Genomic DNA, 22,836 nt, shown 5'->3' on the forward strand with positions numbered 1-22,836 from the left:
TTATTAAAACTCACTGGTGAAGCAGGGGAGGGGAGAAGGGGGGAGGGTGGGAGGAGGGAGAAAAAAAACGTGATGTCTCTGACATAGTGTCTGATGTATATAGTTCTGAATTTCAAATGTTATGAAGAAAGTTGACATCAATAAAAAGTATTTAATAAAAAAAAAATGAGCTCTGCTTGTATTCCGCACCTATGATCAGAGAACAACGTTCTGATCGTAGGGGCAGAATAGCACCATAACCCTTAGGTTAAGGCTCTGTTCCTGTTCCTGCCCCTACCCCTCCAAATCAGAGTCAAGAAGCCTGGGCTGTCACCATGTCTCGGACAGACCTCCCAAAGCAAGGCCCTGGTGGCCTAGTGTTCTCCCAAAGCACCCACACACACCCCAGGATGGCGACATGGTGGGGGGCTGGAGGTCTGGCAAACTCTCCCTTATATGGTAGGGAAGCCTCGCCTAGCGCATCCCAGGATGCACTGGGCAGGGCATCGCCATTTTAAAGGAGGCGCTGGAAAAAGGAGGGTGTGCTACTCCATCTTCCAATGCTGAGGTAAGGGGGTGGGGCAGGCAGGTTTGGCACTAGACAACCAGGGAGGGTGAAGAGGGTTACGTTGGCAGCCAACTTGGGTATATTTTTTTGGGTGAGGAGGGCTCAGTGTCACCATCGCAGAAGGAGGGTGTGAGTGCTTTGGGGGGGGGGGGGGGGCACTAGGTCACCAGGGCCATGCTCTGGGAGAGTAGGGGGTCTGGGAGTCCCAAGGTCCTCAAGCCCCTGTATTTGACAGGTCTGGGCTTTTGACAGTATGCTCAGGCACAATTCTCCCGTACTTTCCCAGGATGGTCAACGCTAATAACGCGCTTACATTTGCATGTTATTAGTATTTATGTGCTATTTTTTAGGTGCTGTTTCGGAAAAATGCCGGGAATTGATCATCGGGGCCTAACTGCATCTAAAGCAATGGAGGGTTAAGTGACTTACCCAAGGTCACAGCAGTGGGATTTGCCTGGGTTTCAGCCCAGTGCTCTAACCACTAAGCTAGTCATCCACTCCAAATACTTTAAGAGGTACTTAATTTAAAATGCAATACAGAAAATTTTCAAAAATACAAAAACGTTAACATTTTCTGTATAGAATTCCCCCATCCCTAGGCTTAATTCTCCCTACCTCTCATATACAGGCTCAGCCAACATAGTACCAATCCATCTCTCTCCCAGATTTGACCCCCTTCCCTCAAGGCTGAACCCATGTTCCCTGATTCCACAGTTTTCCCTCTTCTTCTTCATCCTGAATAGTATTCATAAGTATGTTCACGGAATGTGATTGGAAATTATAAACAGCAAGAGATATATTACTTAAACACAACTTTAAAATCTCTCTCATTAGATTCATCAAAAGTAGTTAACTACTGACCGATAGACAACATTCCTCATGTTGCTAAAATTATGTATTGCCCTGTGGCTAAACAATTAGAAGAATATCTAGACATGCATAATTTGCTAACGAAAACCCAACTGGATTTTTAGTACAGAGACACTTCTGAGTTCACCGACTTCTGAACTTAGAGGTTCATCAAAGGGTCATCAAGCCATACTCTTACAATTTAACCTATCATCTGCTTTAGACTTGGTTAACCATTCTATCTTATTGGACCTCCTGGGTGAGATAAGAATTACCAGAAATGTCAGATCTTGGTTTAAAAAGTTTCTGCGACATATCTGATTCCTGGAAATCTGTGGGTACCACAAGGCTCTCCCCTCTCCCCAATACTCTTTAAAGTCTTTATGTCAACGCATAAACAGTTTTCAAGCCAATGCTTAAACAGTTTTTTGTTTTTACCTTCCTAAGATGAATGTATATTCATATGCTGATGACATTACGATAATGATATCCTTCTAATTTCATCTGAGGATAGTCTAGCAGACATCAATAGATGTTTTAAACCATGGAACAATGGGCCAATCAGTTCAGATTGAAATTAAATACTGAAAAGACTAAGATTCTATGGATCAGACCTCCTTTGAAAGAGATATTTTGACCATATACTTCTTATATAAAATAAGAGATTTATCCTAGAATCTTCCTTGAGGGTTTTAGGGATTATATTTGCAGATGACAAAAAAACTACTCAATGTTGTTAAAACACATGCAGACTGCGAAACTTTGCAGGAATACCTTAGGAAATTGGAAGACTGGGCATCCAAATGGCAGATGAAATTTAATATAGACAAATGCAAAGTGATGCACACTGGAATCATAGTAACCTGATGCTAGGGTCCACCATGGGAGTCAGCACCCAATAAAAATATATAAGTGTCATCATAAACAGCACGCTGAAATCTTCTGCCCAGTGTGCAGTGGTGGCGGCCAAATAAACAAAACAGGATGCTTGAAATGATTAGGAAAGGGATGGTAAATATGACCAAGAATACTATAATGTCTCTGTATCAATCCATGGTGCAACCTCATCTTGAGAACTGCGTTCAGTTCTGGTCACAGTATCTCAAAAAAATACCTGTTGGCCCAGTTGCCTGTGGATATAGGTCCAGACATGATCCTTCTATATTTTGGGCTGTAATTGATTCCCATTTAACATCAGATTTAAATACTGAATGCTTTTTAGAGGAATTGAATCAAATGGGAAATGTAATTTTGGATTAATTGGCCCCCACTAGAACTAAAACTAAGATCCAAAGAGGCATATTTTCAAAGCACTTAGCCTTCCAAAGTTCCATAGAAACCTATGGAACTTTGGAAGGCTAGGTGCTTTGAAAATGAGCCCCATGGTCAGTTAGATAAATGGTCCGATGCAAAATTATTAACCCTGAAGCACAAGAAGCTATGGAGAAAATATCCTTCAGATGACAAAGTTAGATGGCACGAATGTATACATAACTATAAGTCTCTCTTGGCTGCTAAGAAGAAGGAATATTATTCTAAATTAGTAGGTAATGAACAATCTGATGTAAGAAAATTGTTTTGTTTGTTACATAATCTCACTAACATATTCCATTGTCAACAAAACTGGTTCTAGCTCTCTTTCTGCTTTAGATTTAGCGATGTTCTTTAGGAATAAAGTTATATCAATTAGAGAACAACTTCCTCTTTCTACCAGATGGATATCACTGGAGAACAATACAAACATAGATATACCAACTGACATATTCCTGTGTCAATTCAAGAAAATCACTCTGATGGATAAAGGGCCCTGTTTACTAAGCTGCACTGTAGGCACGCTAACTTTTTAGTGTGCACTGAGACACCCATTATATTCCTATGGGTGTCTCCAGCGTTAGCATGTGCTGATTTTTAGCAAACGCTAAAGGTTTGTGTGCCTACAGCACGACTTAGTAAGCAGGGCCCTCAATGTTTATACATAAAATATGCAAAATCTTATTGCAGTCTGGATTGCTGTCCCCCATATTTGATTAGACAAGCTCCTGTTAAGTTTTTTTTGTTTTAACCAATTGGTTAAATCTTCACTTAGCAAAATGGATTTTCCCACCATTGGGAGGAGGTATTGCTTTTACTCCAGTCCCTAAGAACATAAAATCTAGTCTCTCCGAAGTTAGTAATTACTGCCCAGTGGCCTCTGTTCCCGTGTTTGTTAAAATAATGGAGTATGTTACTAAGCAGTTGGTTAATTATATGAATTAGCATGATCTTCTTTATACCACTCAGTCAGGTTTCTGATCAAATCACAGTTAGGAAACTGTGATTGTTTTTTTTGATAGCAAATGCGAAAAGTTTATTAAAGAACAATGTGCAATTGTATTATACTTCAACCTTTCATGAAACTTTTACCTGGTAGACTGGGAGATATCTAAGGAAAGGCTTTACATTGGTTGATGGGTTCTCTCATGAATCACAGTTATGCAGTTAAAAAGGACAGGTTACTTTCAGAAAAAGAAAGTGTCATGCGGGGTCCACACAATTCTCCTCTTTCGCCAACATTTTTCAATTTACTCATGCAATCTTTGGGTATATTAATAGATCACACTGAATTACAACATTACTGTATTTCTACCATGTTAGACATCTTGGGCGGAAACCTTAGATTGCGTACATAAGTGCATGAAACTAATAGAATACTGGATTTCAATTCATTGTTTGAAATTTAATAAACAGAAAATGAAGTTTCATTGCATAGGAACAAGTAATGATATAAGGCAGTAGTTCCCAAACCTGGTTCTGGAGGCACCCCAGCCAGTCAGGCATTTGGGATATCCACAATGAATATTCATAAGAGATATTTGCATGCACTGCATCCACTGCATGCAAATCTCTCTCATAAATATTCATTGTGGATATCTCAAAAACCTGAATGGCTGGGGTGATTCCAGGTTCAGGTTTGGGAACCACTGATATAAGGATTTAGAATTGGAGGAAATTTATTTTCATTAGATTTACAATCAAAAATTCTGGTAACAGGGCAACCGAGCGGAATCCAAGATGGCGGCGATATAGGAAGGCTGTTGAGAACGCTCCTCCACTAAAAGTTTGAAATTTCCTTTTTCCTCGTAACGAGCATGCTGAAGAGGAAGGGTAAGCTTAAGGGACCTCCTCTCCTGAAGCTAGAAGTCCCTTCATCTCGTCAGCCTTTTTGGTGTCAACTCTGCATTTGGGTGCTTCCGCTAGCAGGGCGAGGAACAGCACCGGTCAGGAGGGCGATTTTTCGCTCAGCCCGGTAGGACCAGCTACCCCTCCACTTCCACGACCAGACGAGGCAACGGTACCGAGACCACACACAAACGGAGTCTTGAAGGGGAGGCAAGCCTCATTTCAGGAAGTGGTTAATGGAAATACTCCCGAGGTTATTCCTCGACCCTTAGTGAATATGGCATCGGAGGAGGCAATGGTGGAAGCCATTACTTCTAGCTATTCTCAAGAGGAAATTTCCTTATGTGCCTCAGCCATTGAAAAGACCACAGGAAATCTCGTTGGAATCTATTTGGACTGCCCTTGAAACCCAGCATAAGGTCTGTTAATCTTTTGTATCAGTATCTTTAAATAACTCTGTGCAAGTAAGAGAAGTTAAGAAAACTATTGAAAACTTTTCTACTAAACAAATTAAACTGGAAGTGGACATAGTAAAAGTTCAAGAGAATCAAGCTCAGTTTGCAGGAGATAGATTAATTCTTCATCGTAAAACTGAAAACTTAGAGAATATAACAAGGAACTTAAATTTACAAGTACTTAATTTTCCATACTCAAGGCTTATAGCTCAAAGGGAAATGTTTCATAAGTTTCTAAGAGAGAATTTTAAATATCCAGATCGATCTTTTCCACCTGCCAAGAAGTTATATTATTTGACTACAAAACTTAAAATACCAAGTTAATCAAGAGCAACAAGAAGATCAAGAACAACAGGAAACATTTGAGGATGTAGTGGATATTTCTACATTTTTAGAATATTCAAAGGAAGAAATTAAAACTAGACCCACATTTTTGGTCTCTTTTGTATTCTTACCAGACAAAGAAGGTTCCAGAAGAGATTCAGGAAATTATAGACCAGTGAGTCTGACGTCGGTGCCGGGCAAAATGGTAGAGACTATTATTAAGAACAAAATTACACAGCATATTCAAAAGCATAGATTAATGAGACAAAGTCAACATGGATTTAGTGAAGGGAAATCTTTCCTCACCAATCTACTACATTTCTTTGAAGGGGTGAACAAACATGTGGATAAAGGTGAGCCGGTTGATATTGTGTATCTTTATTTTCAGAAGGCGTTTGACAAAGTACCTTATTAAATACTCCAGAGGAAACTGGAGTCATGGGATAGGAGGTAGTGTTCTATTGTGGATTAAAAACTGGTTAAAAGATAGAAAACAGAGAGTAGGGTTAAATGGTCAGTATTCTCAATGGAGAAGGGTAGTTAGTGGGGCTCCCTAGAGCTCTGTGCTGGGACCACTGCTTTTTAACATATTTATAAATGACCTAGAGATGGGAGTAACTAGTGAGGTAATTAAATTTGCTGATGACACAAAGTTATTCAAAGTCGTTAAATCGCGGGAGGATTGTGAAAAATTACAAGAGGACCTTACGAGACTGGGTGTCTAAATGGCAGATGACGTTTAATGTGAGCAAGTGCAAAGTGATGCATGTAGGAAAGAGGAACCAGAATTATAGCTATGTCATGCAAGGTTCCACGTTAGGAGTCAAGGACCAAGAAACAGATCTAAGTGTCGTCGTTGATGATATGTTGAAACCTTCTGCTCAGTGTGCTGCTGCAGCTAAGAAAGCAAATAGAATGTTAGGTATTATTAGAAAAGGAATGGAAAACAAAAATGAGGATGTTATAATGCCTTTGTATCGCTCCATGGTGCAACCGCACTTTGAATATTGTGTTCAATTCTGCTCACAGCATCTCAAAAAAAGATATAGTGGAATTAGAAAAGGTGCAGAGAAGGGCAACGAAAATGATAAAGGGGATGGGTCGATTTCCCTATGAGGAAAGGCTGAAGCGGCTAGGGCTCTTCAGCTTGGAGAAAAGGTGGCTGAGGGGAGACATGATACAGGTCTATAAAATAATGAGTGGAGTTGAACAGGTAGATGTGAAGTGTCTGTTCACGCGTTCCAAAAATACTAGGACTAGGGGGCATGCGATGAAGCTACAATGTAGTAAATTTAAAATGAATCGGAGAAATTTTTCTTCAAGCAACGTGTAATTAAACTCTGGAATTCGTTGCCAGAGAATGTGGTAAAGGCGGTTAGCTTAGCGGAGTTTTAAAAAGGTTTGGGCGGCTTCCTAAAGTCAAAGTCCATAGACCGTTATTAAATGGGCTTTGTGAAAATCCACTATTTCTGGGATAAGCAGTATAAAATGTTTTGTACATTTTTGGGATCTTGCCGGGTATCTGTGACCTGGATTGGCCACTGTTGGAAACAGGATGCAGGACTCGATGAACCTTTGGTCTTTCCCAGTATGGCAATACTTATATACTTAGGTAAGCCCTATTGAGACTATGTTTTCAAAAAATTCAACCTGAATACTTAGGAGGAAAAGTGTCTATTTTTCCTGATATATCTAAATGGACTCAACAAAGGAGAAAACAATTCCTAGAGATTAATTATTCTTAAAGACTCACTTCCAGCTATGATTTCCATGTAAATGTATTCTTATTTATTTGCTGCATTTGTATCCCACATTTTCCCACATATTTGCAGGCTCAATGTGGCTTACACTATATAGCAATCGCATCACCATTAACAGAGTAAGAGGTTCAGCATATTGTTACAATTAATGTACAAGAATAACAGGTAGGTAGGGTAAATAAAATGACACTACATAACATACAAGTGAGAGTAGGAAAAAATGTAATGTTCAATAATGATAATATGATAAAATAATCAAATCATAAGGGATCAATATTGGTTGGTTCTGGTATAGATTAGGAAACAAGTCATTAAGGAGGATTCTTTTTGTAAGTCTCTTTGAACAGGTACGTCTTCAGTAACTTCCGGAAGGTTGTCGTGTGTAGGTTTTATAGTATTTGGTAGTTTATTCCATAATTGTGTGCAGAGGAAGGCGAAGCTAGATGCATGTATTGATTTTTATTTAAGACCTCTTTAAAGATAAGAAATATGAGTTTTTTTTAACCTCTCCAACTGCGCGGGTTTTTGAATTCTAAGGGTAGCACGGGAGGAGAACCAAATGTTTAGCTGATTAAGATTATAAGGGGAAACTATCTATATCTTTTCTTGTAATATTTCCTATATCCAACTTCCTTTGGATTTATTAATGGATTCCTCTCTCAATTGTGGTCTAATTAACCAAGCAATTAATTGTTTCTTATTTTTATTCTTTTTAGAATGTATTCTTTTCTTGATCTTGGCGTTTTCTTTCAAAGATTATTGCATCTTTGTAATTAACATTTATAAATAAATAAATTCTGGTAACAGAACGAAATAATTTTCTATCCATGCAACAATTTGTCTCCTCGGTTATGAAGTGTAGAATTATGAGCAGTCATGCACTATGGAATAGGTCAAAAGGCCAGAGATTGATAAACCTATCACTGTTAAGGAAATGGCTGATGCAATTAAATCTCAAATCAGGAAAAACTCCTGGCAGTGATGGTTTCTCTATCAAATATTATAAACACTTCTCTAGCTATATCTCCCCAAAATTGCTCACTTTATATGATCATTTCCAAAATAAGAAAGAGCGCAGGGGATCCTTTTCAGAGGCTAATATAATTATTCTTGGAAAACCTGGTAGAGACCCTTTGCTAGCTAAAAACTATAGACCCATATTACTCTTAAATGATGACTATAAAATATATGCCAAAATATTGTCTGAAAGATTATCTACAGTAATTTGCACATTTATACATCCTTCACAGACTGGTGTTGTCAAAAATAAATTGGCCTCTGATAATACATTTTCCCATGTTATCTTTTTGGCTTGTAAAATGTCAACACCTGCATGTGTAATATCCTTAGATGCAGAGAAAGCTTTTGACTATATTGAATGGAAATTTTTTTATTCTCAGTATTACACTGGTTCAACCCAGGTGAACGTTTTATAAGCATGGTAAAATTTCTATAAGCGAATCCTACCACTTAACTTTTTATTAATGGCTCCCTCACTAGTCAATTTTCTCTTACACCAATACTTTTTATTTTAGCTATTGAACCCTTACTGATAGCCATTTGATCTTCATCATTAGTAAATGGTATTACGGTTGCGGACTCTACAATCAAACTATCTGCATACACAGATGATGTTTTATTGTGTATATCACCAGACATCTCAGTTCCCAAGGTTTTCAAAATAATTGAAAGGTCTGGCTCTTGTTTAGGTTACACAATAAATTGGTCCAAAACTGAAATTTACCCTCTAAATGTCCATTGTGTAAAGGACAATTTCCCTTCTATCCCTATTTGCTGGTGTTCTGCAGGGATAAAATCTTTAGGATTAATCTTTAAATCCTCTCTTCAAGAAACACTAACTGAAAATACTACTAGAGTATGTAAATTGATAAAAACTTCTCTTCAAAAATGGACCCCACTATTCCTCACTTGGTGGGGAAGATTTGCAAGTATAAAAATTATGCTCTCACTTTAGTTTTCTAATTACTAAATATGTTTCCTGTACAATTTTCAAAGTCTTTTTTAATGATACAGAGAAAACATTCTCTGCATTTCTATGGCAACATAAACCCCCACAAACAGGTCTTAAAAAATTAAAAGCAAATAAGAATAAAGGGGGTGTTAAATTCCCTGATTTTGAGGCCTATAATCAGGTATTTTTTTTTATTAATGGGAGCTGCCTGGCAGATGGTGAAAACTCCTGGTGACAATTCACCTCTATGGCTTGCAGTAGAACAGACGTTATCACTTCCATTACCTTTGAAAATCAGAATGAGTACCTCTCCTTCATGGCTCGATTCCTGTGATACAAGTTTACTTGATTACACTATTATTGCCATAAAAAAAAAACTGTATTAAAAAAATTATATTTTTCATTATAAATTAATTTCCATTTGGAACAATTCTAAAATTGGGATCAACAACACACATTCTTTGGATTTCATGGATATCATCTGGCATTCAATATATAGGTGAATTGATGGATGGGACTCATTTGATGTTATTTTCCTCTACACACACCAAATTTTCTATCCCTAATAGACAATTTTATCGGTATTTACAACTTAGATCAACCTTGGGTGCCTTTTTGTGTTCTAGTGATGTGTCTGTTACCCTGGATAGCTATACTCTCTTCGCTGAAGCAATACTTAAAGGTAATATTGCCTCTAAATATTACTCATGGTTTTTGTCTTTATATAATCATAACGTCACTTCTTTACAAAAATACTGGTTTGATGCTCTCTCAGTCTCCCTGATCAATCAACAATGGTCTGATTTTTGAGCAAAGATTAACAGACCATTGGATTCAGCACCCACATTGCAATCATCATATTTTTTTAATACAGGAAGCTACTTGGACACCAATTCAATTAACAAGATTAAATAGTGCTTCATCTAATTTATGTTGGTCCTGTAATTCTACATCAGGTACACTTCACAACATGTTACTTTGTGTCCAAACTTACAATTAATTTAGGATCAGGTTTGGGACAGAATTTCAACGCTATTACACACTCAGATCAAATCAGAATTTTGGATGATTGTATTATTAAGATCTCCTTGGTTGTCAAGTCAATTTGTCTCAAACACAAGATAAACTATTAGATATGTTATTAGCTATAGCTCTATTGGAATGGAAGGATAACACTAAAGTTTCTCTCTCTTTTTGGTAGAACACTGTTTATCTTATTTACAAATATGAAGTTAAAATTGCTGACAAATTGAATAATATTGCCAATTTTCTTAGTCTGGGAACCTACTGATCAGTTTTGCTCGCACAGGCTTTTACTGGATTCTCATCCCCTATTGTTATCAATCTGGTATACCTTTATGATTGTACCCTGAAGCAAGAACAGAACACTTTCTTTAATTGTATATTATAATACCAATTATGTTATGTTATATTATGTGAAAACTTTAATAAGGGTAATCTGAACACAAAAAAGGAGTCCAAAGTTACCTAAAGTCACCTCATTCAACTCATTTACAAGCCTGGGCATGGAGCAAAGCACCAGCGATAAAAAAAAAAAAAAAAAAAAAAGAGTCTTCATGAGTCATCCATGCTGGCTTAGGTCTCAGGTCTGCCTTGCAGCGCACCGTCCTGTCAGGCTTTCACCACGTGCAGAAGCGGCCGTCCCCAGCCCGGGAAAGACGACAATGACAGCAGGCGTCATGGGAACGGGACGCAATACAGCGATCAGCATACCCCGCATACCCCAGGCGACAGCAATCGAACCATCCGGTGCTTGCAACCACCAGTCTCCAAACCTGCCCATTACCTCACTCGCGGCCAAACGAGACGAGGATATAAGTTCGGCCAAAGCACGTGATCAACTACACCAAACCTGTCTGAAGGCAACAGTAGGTTTGCAAGGTATTACAGACATCGGTTTTGAGAAGGATTATTCTAATAACATTAACTATCATCCATAACGTAGACTATAATGAAACAGGCCATACCACGCCGGCCGGTAACAAGAGGCCGAAGCAGCTGCACACGCCTAAGCCATGAAACGATTAGTCACAGTGAACCACCCCCAACACACCCGCCCGTCCATCCTCTTTCCTCCTTACCCTTCCTGGCTTCTCTGCACAAAGCCTCAGATGCTGTCAACAAGGATGGCCTGTAGCTTCTAAACAACAGTGAAGCCATCTCGCCGAGCTTTAGCGGTCACCGAACGAGTGAGTCAGTGCTCCCTGTCTCTCGAAGTTATTACTGCGACCTCCCGGCGACCTGCTCTCGGCAGCTGACAATCTGCTCCATCTTTTTCCGGCCTGTCACCGAGCTGTTCCCAACAATCCCAAGCCTACAACCAGAGCGCAACCCGTCCCCGTGCAATACGCATGCGCGATAGGGCACCACTAAACTTTCCGAGCAAGGCGTGCTGTCGTCACATGACTCCGAAACGACCGTTGTGCAGTGCTTTGCTTATGCTGCGGGAGTGGCAGCTCTTTCGTTCTGATATGGATGGCTAGGTTGATGAGGGCTTTCCTTTTACCTCCTAATGACCTTGCTACGACTATTTTTTTTTCTCTTTATGTCTGCAGAGAAGATGCACATGACTCAGAGGCAGCGTTGCCGGAAGCAGTTTTTATTAGTTTCAACACAACAGTTATAAAGAAATTATATATAAGGGACAAGAATAGGTGGTTGTCTAGGAACCAAATATTTTTCTAACATTTTAACGGAAGTAGGTAAAAATGTGAATCCACACAGGTAAAAAAATTGACCAGATCGGACTAGGTGTGCTGACCCCCCCCCCCCCCCCAAATAGTATATTTATGTTGAGGCAGCCATAGTCATAATATATATAAGAAATCATATGAAGGGTTAATTCTGTTAAAAGCTTGAAGTTTGAATTCTCTTCAGTTCTGCAAGTAGTGAAGGAATGCAGGCTGGAGTTAATTAGAGTCTAGTTTGGCCGAGCTAAGGTTAGGAAAGGTCAGTGAGAAATGAAACTCTGTCCCTTGAGAATTGCCAATGCTAGCTGGCACAGCTGTAAACTATTATGAATGAACAAAGCCAGACATGCTGAAGTTTAAAAGGCTGAAATACTATTTCAGAAGTTCTTGATATGTAGATTTTGTTATAAGGAAATAGTTAGATTCTAAATAATTCTAGATATTCCTGATGTTTAGATATGTCTTATAAGAATGCTTATTTTAGAATATGTTGTATTCTGTGTAAATTAATAATTCTGTGTAGGATGTTTGTTCAACTCTGTGTTACTTTTAAAATGATCCTTTGTCTGCTGTTTAAGACTGCAGTTGAGGAGATCAACATGTGGTTTGACTTAGCCATAGTTCTGGCTGGTTCAATGTATAAGCTGAAGGTGAAAAAGGTCAGAATTAGTCAGCTCTCTTCTCCTTGATTAATTGTAGGTAAAATGTAGGAATGGTCCTGGAAGTAATAACAGACCATAGCCGTATGCCATTAAGTAAGACTGACTTTTGACCTCTTTAATGAATGCCAGAGTTTAGTTAGCAGTTAGTATGAACCAGACTAGGAATATGAGAATAATTAATGTTAGATGGGGCCTCTTGGTCTCTAAGGGAATCCAGTTTAAGCTATAGATGAGACATCAATCATGATGAGAAATGTAAGAGTTCTGGAGACCAAATGTCTGGTGAAAGGGGCCCCAGGTCACAGGTCAGTTTAGGATGTCTGGAACCTATGTAACTGATATTTTTAAGGTAATGATTGGTTGAGGCAAGGTAGCCAATCAATGTCTTAACCAATTGGGAGTAAAGGGGGCTAGGCTAGGAGGAGGGCTTAGGACCCTATTTAAGTGGGAGCAGAAGCAGTTTACGTCAGAAGGAGCTCAGAAGAAAGAGAAGGACAGAAGGAACAGACAGAAGAAGGAGACAAAGACACAGAGAGCTGAGACAAAGACACAGAGAGCTGAGAGAAAGACCCAGAGAGCTGAGAGAAAGACATAAAGAGCTAAGAGAAGAGAAGAGAGCTAGAACTGATGTCCTGCTTTGTTTGCTGGCAAATAAAGAAGATTACTCTCTCATACTGGTGTGTGCTGTCTGACTCCTGAAGTATCACAAATTCCTATCTCAATTCCTGCAACAATTCTTGGTGGCAGCGGTGGGATCCTGAATCCTGCATTAATCCCAGCACCCAACTGACTGGAGAATATTCGCCGGGTATGTATTCTGTATTTTGTATTGTAATTCTAGCTAGAAAATTGTAAACCAGCCCCTCAAGAAGGAGGGAAGGAGAATCTGATCAATTCTCAGCAAAGGCCCTAGTACCTTCTAGTCGCGGGGACTAGAAGCGAAAACGCTTGAGCTTATCTGTATTTGAGAAATCTGAAATTGTTGGGTGGGATTTTCTGTATGGAATGTGTGATGCGTGAATGATTAACTGAGTGCGGACTTCTTATAGCTGCATTTCCAATTAACGCGAGTTCAATTGGTCAGCAACGGAAGGAAGCGATTGCTGTCTGTCTACCTAGTGTCTCGAGAGTGCAGACCCCTTACTGCACTTTCAAAAATTCCCTCCCTTTTGTGTGTTGTAATTGTAAGCATTATGGGTGGGACATCATCTAGACAAATTGTTACCCCCCTAGATTGTATGCTTAGAAATTTCAAGAAAGGCTTTTTAATTAATGACTATGGACAGACTTTAAGCTCAAGTACTTTAAGAACCTTGTGTGAAGTTGAGTGGCCATCTATGGGAGTGGGGTGGCCCCCTAGTGGCAGCTTAGATATTGAAGTAATCCGGAAGGTCTACAGCATAGTAGTAGGAGAATCAGAATATTCTGAACAACTCCCTTATATAGATTCCTGGGACAGCCTTGTGACTGACCCTCCCTCGTGGTTGAAAACTTATATGGGATCCCCAGTAAAATTCATGTTAGGCCGTGTTCAAAGAAAGATTAGAAAATCTAAACTAGAAGAGGGAAAGAGCCCCAGGAAGCTTACCACCCAATCGGTGGCTTCCGCCCCTACCCTGTCTGAGAAACCCATACTCTCTGATGACCCCTCAGACCTTGAGCCACCACCTTATGGCCCATTGTTGGGGTTCCGTGCCACCCCCAGAGATCCACGCCGCCCAGCCCAAGCCTCTCCAGCACAGGCTTCTCCGGATAGTTCTTCCCCTCCTGTGCCAAACCTGCCACACCCTAGGTTGGACTTTTCACCTGGCCTCTACCCTTCTGTGCCAAATCCTCTCCTGTTAACCTCCGAAGACCCACTTTGGGCTCCACTCCCTGACTCCTCAACTCCTGACAGCCCAGCCTCTCCCTCTAGTACCCCTACCCACTCATTAGGGGCCCGGCATCCCTTTCAATGGACTGACTCACCTGTGACCACCTCTCAGTCTATGAGTACCCCTCCCCATCCCTCAGGGGTTCAACACACCTCCACTGAATGGGTTAGACCCGCTGCAATTACCTTTGAGCATGATAGGAGGGTAGCTCCTAGCTCTACCTCAGGTTCCATTCCCACCTCCTCGAGGGTTCTGCCACTCCGACAGGTAACTACCACTCGACCGGATCCTAATAATCAGGGTCAGGTTATACAGGCACAGGCCTATCAGTATGTACCCTTCACAACCACCGATCTCCTGAATTGGAAGACGCATTATCCCTCTTATACTGAAAAGCCTCAGGCAGTGGTGGACCTAGTGACTAGCATTATGGCCACCCATAACCCAACCTGGACTGATTGTCAACAACTTCTCCTGACCCTCTTCACAACTGAGGAGAGGCGGAAGATTTTGCAAAATGCTGAGGCCATCACGCGAGAGCGTGTCCCAGGGGGGATACAGGACCCAGAGGGATGGGTTAGAGCTCGGTTTCCTCGCGCAGCTCCAGATTGGGATCCAAATGATAGGCAGCACTATGAACTGTTGTCTGGCTATTGCCGGGACTTACTGGAAGGTATGAGGAAAGGCATAAAGAGGCCCATTAATCTGGCAAAGGTCTCTGAAATTCTCCAAGGGGCAACTGAATCCCCTGGGGCCTTTCTAGAGCGACTAATTGAAGCCTACAGAACATACACCCCATTGACCCTGAAGCCCAAGAAAACCAGAGAATGGTGAATAGCGCATTGGTGGCCCAGAGTATGCCAGATATCCGGAAGAAGTTGCAGCGTCAGGAGGGATTCGCAGGGATGAATACCACCCAGCTAATTGAGATCGCAACCAAGGTTTTCATTAATAGAGATCAGGAGGTGCGCCGAGAGGCTGACCGGAAGATGCAGAAGAAGGCCGACCTTTTAGCGGCAGCCATTACTAATTCCACCCTTAACCGAGGTCGACTTCTAGCTAATGGGAAGCCAAAGTGGGACCCCGGACCACCAGCCAGGGCCCGAGATTCCTTCAATCAATCCCGGCCAAGGGGGGAGAATCCCAGACCAAGATTGGAGAGGGATCAGTGTGCCTATTGTAAGGAAAGAGGGCACTGGAAAGATGAATGCCCCCAGAGGCGCCAGGGACTGAGAAGGGGACCAGGAGATCGAGGAAGCCGAGGCCGAGTTCGAGAGGGAAGATATGAGCCTCCTGAATCTGACATCATCGGGATAGCCGAGATGGCAGAATGGGACGAATAGGACAGACCGGGTTCCTACAAACTGGGCTCCCAGGAACCTATGGTCAAGTTAACTATAGGGAGCCGCTCAATTCCATTCATGATTGATACAGGAGCTGAACATTCTGTTGTGACGGAGCGATTAGCGCCTGTGTCTGGAAAAACTGTCCGAGTGGTGGGAGCCACGGGGGTGCAGAACCGGAGGCCCTTTCTGACAACCCGTAGATGCCAATTAGGCTCACACATAGTCACTCATGAATTCCTGTATATGCCAGACTGTCCAATCCCTTTGTTAGGTCGAGACCTGCTGTCCAAGCTTAGGGCCCAAATTTCCTTTGACTCTGATGGCCAGACTTCAGTCTCCTTTCGGCCCCCGATATCCAGCCCTAAGGGTATATTGAGTTTCTGCTGCCCTCTTGAAGAAGAATGGCGGCTGCATCAGTCACATAGCCAAGTTGACCTACCCCTGGCAGACAGCTTTCAGGTCAGTGGGGTATGGGCAGAAGATAATCCCCCAGGGTTGGCCCGAAATATTCCTCCTGTACATGTAGACTTACTTCCAAGTGCCCGGCCAATCCATCTTCGCCAATACCCAATTCCCAGAAAGGCTCTGGAAGGGATTCAAGCACATTTGAATCGTCTGTTATCCCATGGAATTATTCGACCTTGCCAGTCTCCATGGAATACGCCACTATTGCCAGTTCAAAAGCCAGGGACTGAGGACTACCGGCCAGTCCAAGACTTACGAGTGGTCAACAAATCCACTATCTCATTACACCCTGTAGTGCCTAATCCATATGTCCTGCTAGGATTGATACCTTCTGGAGCTACCCATTTCACAACACTAGACCTAAAAGATGCCTTCTTTTGTATTCGGGTGGCCCCCGCCAGTCAATTGCTTTTTGCCTTTCAATGGGAAAACCCAGTAACAGGAAGGAAGCTTCAGTATACATGGACCCGCCTGCCACAGGGGTTCAAGAATTCCCCCACCATTTTTGGGACAGCCCTAGGGCAAGACCTTAAGACTTTTAAATCTGAGCCTTCCAGGCGAGTTTTACTCCAGTATGTAGATGACCTCCTGATTGCAGCAGTGACCCAGGAAGAGTGTTTTGAGGCTACTAGAGAATTGCTGGAGCTACTCTTGGATGCAGGCTATAAGGTCTCACGCTCAAAGGCCCAACTCTGTCAGTCAGAAGTGAAGTATCTGGGTTTTTGCATTTCCCAGGGAAGTCGGAGACTGGATGCTAGTAGGAAGCAAGCGGTAGCTGCAATTCCCCAACCCAAGTCCAGAAGAGAAGTTAGGGAATTTCTGGGAGCAGCCGGATTCTGCAGAATTTGGATTCCAAATTTTGCATTGATGGCGAAACCCCTTTACCAAGCCACAAAGGGGGGTGAAAAGGAACCATTTGAATGGGGACCTACTGCTCAACAATCCTTCATTGCCATAAAGAAAGCCCTACTCCAAGCCCCTGCGTTAGGCCTTCCTGATGTGGAGAAACCTTTCTCATTGTATGTCCATGAGCGACAGGGGGTTGCTCTGGGTGTGCTGACCCAGATGATGGGATCCTGGCAGAGGCCTGTTGCATACCTGTCTAAACAGCTGGATGGAGTGGCTAAAGGATGGCCAGCCTGCATGAGGGCCATTGCAGCAACAGCCTTACTGGTCCAGGAAGCTGATAAGTTGACCTTGGGGCAAGAACTGGTTGTTAAAGTCCCCCACGCAGTTCTTACCCTCATGGAGTATAAGGGCAACCACTGGTTTACAAATAACCGCATGGTTAAGTACCAAGCTAGCTTGTGTGAGAATCCACGGATACACCTGGAAACAGTGGCTACATTCAATCCTGCTACTCTTTTGCCAGCATCTGAGGGACCACCGGATCATGACTGTATCCAAACTATGGATGAAGTGTACTCCAGTCGACCAGATCTTAAAGATGTTCCGTGGAGGGACCCAGATGTAATTTATTTCACAGATGGAAGCAGTTATGTGGAGAACTCCAAGCGATTGGCAGGCTATGCTGTGGTGACAGAGGACAAGGTGATAGAAGCAAGAGCCCTGCCCCAAGGAACTTCAGCCCAGAAAGCAGAACTTGTGGCCCTCATACGAGCTCTGGAGCTAGCAGCAGGACTGGTGACTAACATTTATACTGATTCTAAGTATGCTTTCACAACCCTACATGCTCATGGAGCTTTGTATAAGGAAAAGGGACTCATAAATGCTGCAGGCCAACCTGTTAAGTATGGACCCGAAATACTTCAGCTGCTAGAGGCTGTGTGGGCCCCTAAGAAGGTAGCTGTCATTCATTGCAGGGGACACCAAAGAATAGATACTCCAGTGGCCCGAGGGAACCGCCATGCTGATCGGGTGGCCAAGGAAGCTGCTCGAGGACCCCCAGCAAGTACTGTGACCCCCCTGTTCCAAATTCGACTGCAAGAATGGACACCTATGTATACCCAAATGGAAGAGAAATGGGCTCAAGAAGAAGGTGCAGTAAGGAGACCTGATGGCTGGTTACATCTCCCTGATACCAGAGTTCTGGTGCCACGCCACCTAGCTTGGCCTGTAGTGTCTCAAGCTCATGACCTATCACACTTAGGGAAAACAGCACTAGCCCGTCTACTCAGTCGAGTAGTGGTGCTGGAAGGATTGGATAGTCTGGTTGCCACTGCCTCTGCCCGATGTACTCTCTGTGCCCAGAATAATGCCCGCCAGGGACCCCGTATTCCACCAGGAGTTCAGTCTAGAGGACTAACACCCTTTGAGTCCCTAGTTATAGACTTCACAGAAATGCCCAGGAGCGGTAGGCTCCGATATCTCTTAGTTATGGTCTGTACCTTTTCTGGGTGGGTGGAAGCATATCCTACAGTCACTGAGAAAGCCACAGAAGTAGCTCGAGCTCTCCTTAGGGATGTCATCCCCAGGTATGGACTGCCCCTTGCCATAGGTTCAGATAATGGTCCCGCCTTTGTTGAAGCTACACTTCAGGCCCTGTCCCGCGCATTGCGCATTACCTGGAAATTGCATTGTGCCTATCGTCCCCAGAGTTCAGGGCAGGTTGAGCGAGCAAACAGAACCTTGAAAAATAGCCTAGCAAAGATTTGTCAGGAAACCCAACTGAAATGGCCACAGGCACTGCCACTAGCCCTCTTCCGCCTCCGATGCACCCCAACTAAAGGAACAGCCCTCTCTCCCTTTGAAATTGTGTATGGGAAGCCCCCAGCCATTTTACAGGGAATTAAGGGAGACATAGGGATTTTAGGGTCTGCCCAGGTGCAGGAGCAGGTAGCCCTCTTGGGGAAGATAATTTCTGAGCTTCAGTCTTATGTGAGAGAAATAAACCCTGTCCCCTTCCAGGCTCAGGTACATTCCTTCCTGCCAGGGGATAGAGTTTGGGTGAAAGACTGGAAGCTCCAGCCTTTGGGGCCCCGATGGAAAGGACCTTTTACTGTTTTGCTTTCTACCCCTGCAGCTGTGAAGGTCGCAGGGATAACTCCATGGGTCCATTGGTCTCGAATTAAGTCTGCTGACCAGACTGAGCCCAGCACGGATCAGACGGAGCCTAAACAGTGGAGAGCAGAAAGTGATCCAGCGGAGCCATTGAAGTTGCGCCTGACCCGAACCAAAGAATCTACTAGCTGAAAAGAAGGGTCAACTGCATACTGCAGGAGCGGCTGAACTTCGGCTTCACACTGAGACTCTTTCTTGCCTGATTCTGGCTTTCTTGGAATTTGAGAGCTTGATCCTTGTCAGTTGAGGGTCTATCCCAACTGGTATAAGAACTCAAAGACTGAGAACACTATATGAGAGTAATCTGTGACTAGCACAGACTGTTGAAATATTATTGCTTAATTAGTTTGCTGTATTTGTTTTAGATTAGGAAGAAAGAAAATGTTAGTAGTTTGGATGCTTTTGTTGTTTTCTACTCCTTGCCTCCTTGTTCCTAATACCCCAACTCGCTCCAACCTTTGGTTACACTCTGTCCAGGAACTAATTAGCCAGGCAAAGATTACTTCCCCTTGTATTGTGTGTTCCCGATTTTCTCCTTATACCACAGATGTCCCAGCTGTACCTGTCCCTGTGCAGCTCCCAGCTCTTATACCTCCCTACTTTTCGAGTTCAGGCCCTTGGAGCCAGGATTATACTTGGTGGTCCTTTTATAATGCTACTTCCCCCTCTGACTCTTCTCTAAGGCCAGTTTTTACGTCTCCCTATCCAGCTTCTGGAGTGTTTTGTTTAACAAGAAGCATCTCAACTGTTCTTCCCATTCCCTGTAACTATACTAATGTTCTCCCAGAAAAAGGAGAATCTGTGTGAGTAGTTTCTCCAGGTACTCCTATGTGCCCTGCTACCATACCTGTAGATTATGACCCAGGTGATTATCTGGCTCCTAAGCGTACCACTGAGAAGACTATAGTGTCCAAGCTTATTTTCTACTTTCATAAGTCCCCGGGGTATGAAGAGTTACTAACAAATGAGCAGCCTGTCACAATTGGGGATTGGCGCCTATGGTGTGCAAAGTCTCCATTTCGTCTTCGTTCCCCCTGGGATAGGGGCTCGCATTATGGGCACCCTAAGTACCCTGTCCAGCCTGAGCCAACATTTATTGGGAACTTTCCTCACCCTCTCCTTGGTCATTACTGGCTCTGTGATAATGTCCTCCACATGATTCTTCCCCCTACATATGATTTTTGTGTATTGGTAACCTTGAATTATTTTCCTAAAGTTATTCCTCTTAAGCCACTATCCCCGCACCGCTCTAAGCGGGAGGCTTTGTCCTTACCCTCCTCCGTTGCCACAGAGGATGAGGCGATTGAATTAGCCCTCCAGTATATTAATTCTACTTATCCTCTGACTAAAAAGAGACTTGTAGCCCTTTCTGCCACGGCCTGGATTCCAATTGGAGGCCCGGTAGCGGGTATTACTGAACTAGGTATGGCTACCCGGAGACTTCAATCCCTACTCCATGTTTTAGTTCATGAGCTGAACGTGGTAGTCAATGCATTGCAGGATCAAATTAATGAATTAAGTATAGTTTCTAGGTATAACCGTATGGGCCTTGATTATCTCTTTGCAGCCCAGGGTGGCCTCTGCACAGTGCTAAATTCTTCAGAGTGCTGTACTATTGTCATAAATAGGACGCATGTAGTTAGGCATGCCATGGATAAAGTCCTACAGTTGGCCAGCCTTAATGTGGAGGATTACCGAGGAGGGTTAGATCTTACCTCCTGGTGGTGGTCATTGACCTCCTGGATACGTCCCTTGTTCATTTCCCTAATAGTCTTAGTTTTAGCAGGGTTGTTGTTTTGTTTCCTGGCCTCATGTGCTTCGGCAGTATGCCGTCGGACCTTAACAAGTAGGGTAATGGTGATTCACAAGTCTATTCCTAGTTAGGATCACTATAATCTCCAGAGTTTGAGTTGTGAGACTTATTTCTGCATAAGCTGATTTTAGTCTCAAAGGGGGGAATGAGGCAGCCATAGTCATAATATATATAAGAAATCATATGAAGGGTTAATTCTGTTAAAAGCTTGAAGTTTGAATTCTCTTCAGTTCTGCAAGTAGTGAAGGAATGCAGGCTGGAGTTAATTAGAGTCTAGTTTGGCCGAGCTAAGGTTAGGAAAGGTCAGTGAGAAATGAAACTCTGTCCCTTGAGAATTGCCAATGCTAGCTGGCACAGCTGTAAACTATTATGAATGAACAAAGCCAGACATGCTGAAGTTTAAAAGGCTGAAATACTATTTCAGAAGTTCTTGATATGTAGATTTTGTTATAAGGAAATAGTTAGATTCTAAATAATTCTAGATATTCCTGATGTTTAGATATGTCTTATAAGAATGCTTATTTTAGAATATGTTGTATTCTGTGTAAATTAATAATTCTGTGTAGGATGTTTGTTCAACTCTGTGTTACTTTTAAAATGATCCTTTGTCTGCTGTTTAAGACTGCAGTTGAGGAGATCAACATGTGGTTTGACTTAGCCATAGTTCTGGCTGGTTCAATGTATAAGCTGAAGGTGAAAAAGGTCAGAATTAGTCAGCTCTCTTCTCCTTGATTAATTGTAGGTAAAATGTAGGAATGGTCCTGGAAGTAATAACAGACCATAGCCGTATGCCATTAAGTAAGACTGACTTTTGACCTCTTTAATGAATGCCAGAGTTTAGTTAGCAGTTAGTATGAACCAGACTAGGAATATGAGAATAATTAATGTTAGATGGGGCCTCTTGGTCTCTAAGGGAATCCAGTTTAAGCTATAGATGAGACATCAATCATGATGAGAAATGTAAGAGTTCTGGAGACCAAATGTCTGGTGAAAGGGGCCCCAGGTCACAGGTCAGTTTAGGATGTCTGGAACCTATGTAACTGATATTTTTAAGGTAATGATTGGTTGAGGCAAGGTAGCCAATCAATGTCTTAACCAATTGGGAGTAAAGGGGGCTAGGCTAGGAGGAGGGCTTAGGACCCTATTTAAGTGGGAGCAGAAGCAGTTTACGTCAGAAGGAGCTCAGAAGAAAGAGAAGGACAGAAGGAACAGACAGAAGAAGGAGACAAAGACACAGAGAGCTGAGACAAAGACACAGAGAGCTGAGAGAAAGACCCAGAGAGCTGAGAGAAAGACATAAAGAGCTAAGAGAAGAGAAGAGAGCTAGAACTGATGTCCTGCTTTGTTTGCTGGCAAATAAAGAAGATTACTCTCTCATACTGGTGTGTGCTGTCTGACTCCTGAAGTATCACAAATTCCTATCTCAATTCCTGCAACAATGTGAGACAAGTAGTTCCACCATACATACTTGGATCAGGTGAAAATTAGGGATGGTGCATTCAACACTAATGTATATTGGATCCTAGACAAATATCCATTCCTTAGCGTCTCTCCCTCCAGACCGGCCCAGAATGTGACTGATTGATTGTGCATGCCTTCCAGCAGATGGAGAGACTCGGAATTCTGACTCTAGAACGAGAATGAAAATAAGAGCGGTGGCTACAGAGGGGCAGGGTTGCCAGGTGGAAAATTTTTTTCCAGCCCGATGGAGCCCAAAAAACAGCCCAAAACCCGCCCAAACACAAACCCCACCCCTGACACCCCCACCCCCGCGTCATCACCCCCGCCCCCGCCGTCACCAACCCCGCCCCCGCCGTCACCGGCCCCGCCTCCCACCGTCACCGGCCCCGCCTCCCACGTCACCGGCCCCGCCTCCCC

General features: G+C 42.7%; 1 protein-coding gene across 1 annotated transcript in view; it reads right to left on the minus strand.

The window, feature by feature from the left end:
• The window catches only part of LETM1 (leucine zipper and EF-hand containing transmembrane protein 1), a 289,282-nt gene extending 277,826 nt beyond the window's left edge, over positions 1-11,456 (minus strand). The window contains 1 exon segment of the mRNA XM_030191105.1: positions 11,169-11,456. Within this exon segment, the coding sequence (XP_030046965.1) occupies positions 11,169-11,247 (79 nt within the window). The 5' untranslated portion in view covers positions 11,248-11,456.
• Positions 11,457-22,836: the final 11,380 nt, after the last annotated feature.

This window comes from Microcaecilia unicolor, chromosome 2 (genome assembly GCF_901765095.1).
Source record: "Microcaecilia unicolor chromosome 2, aMicUni1.1, whole genome shotgun sequence".
Taxonomy (NCBI): domain Eukaryota; kingdom Metazoa; phylum Chordata; class Amphibia; order Gymnophiona; family Siphonopidae; genus Microcaecilia; species Microcaecilia unicolor.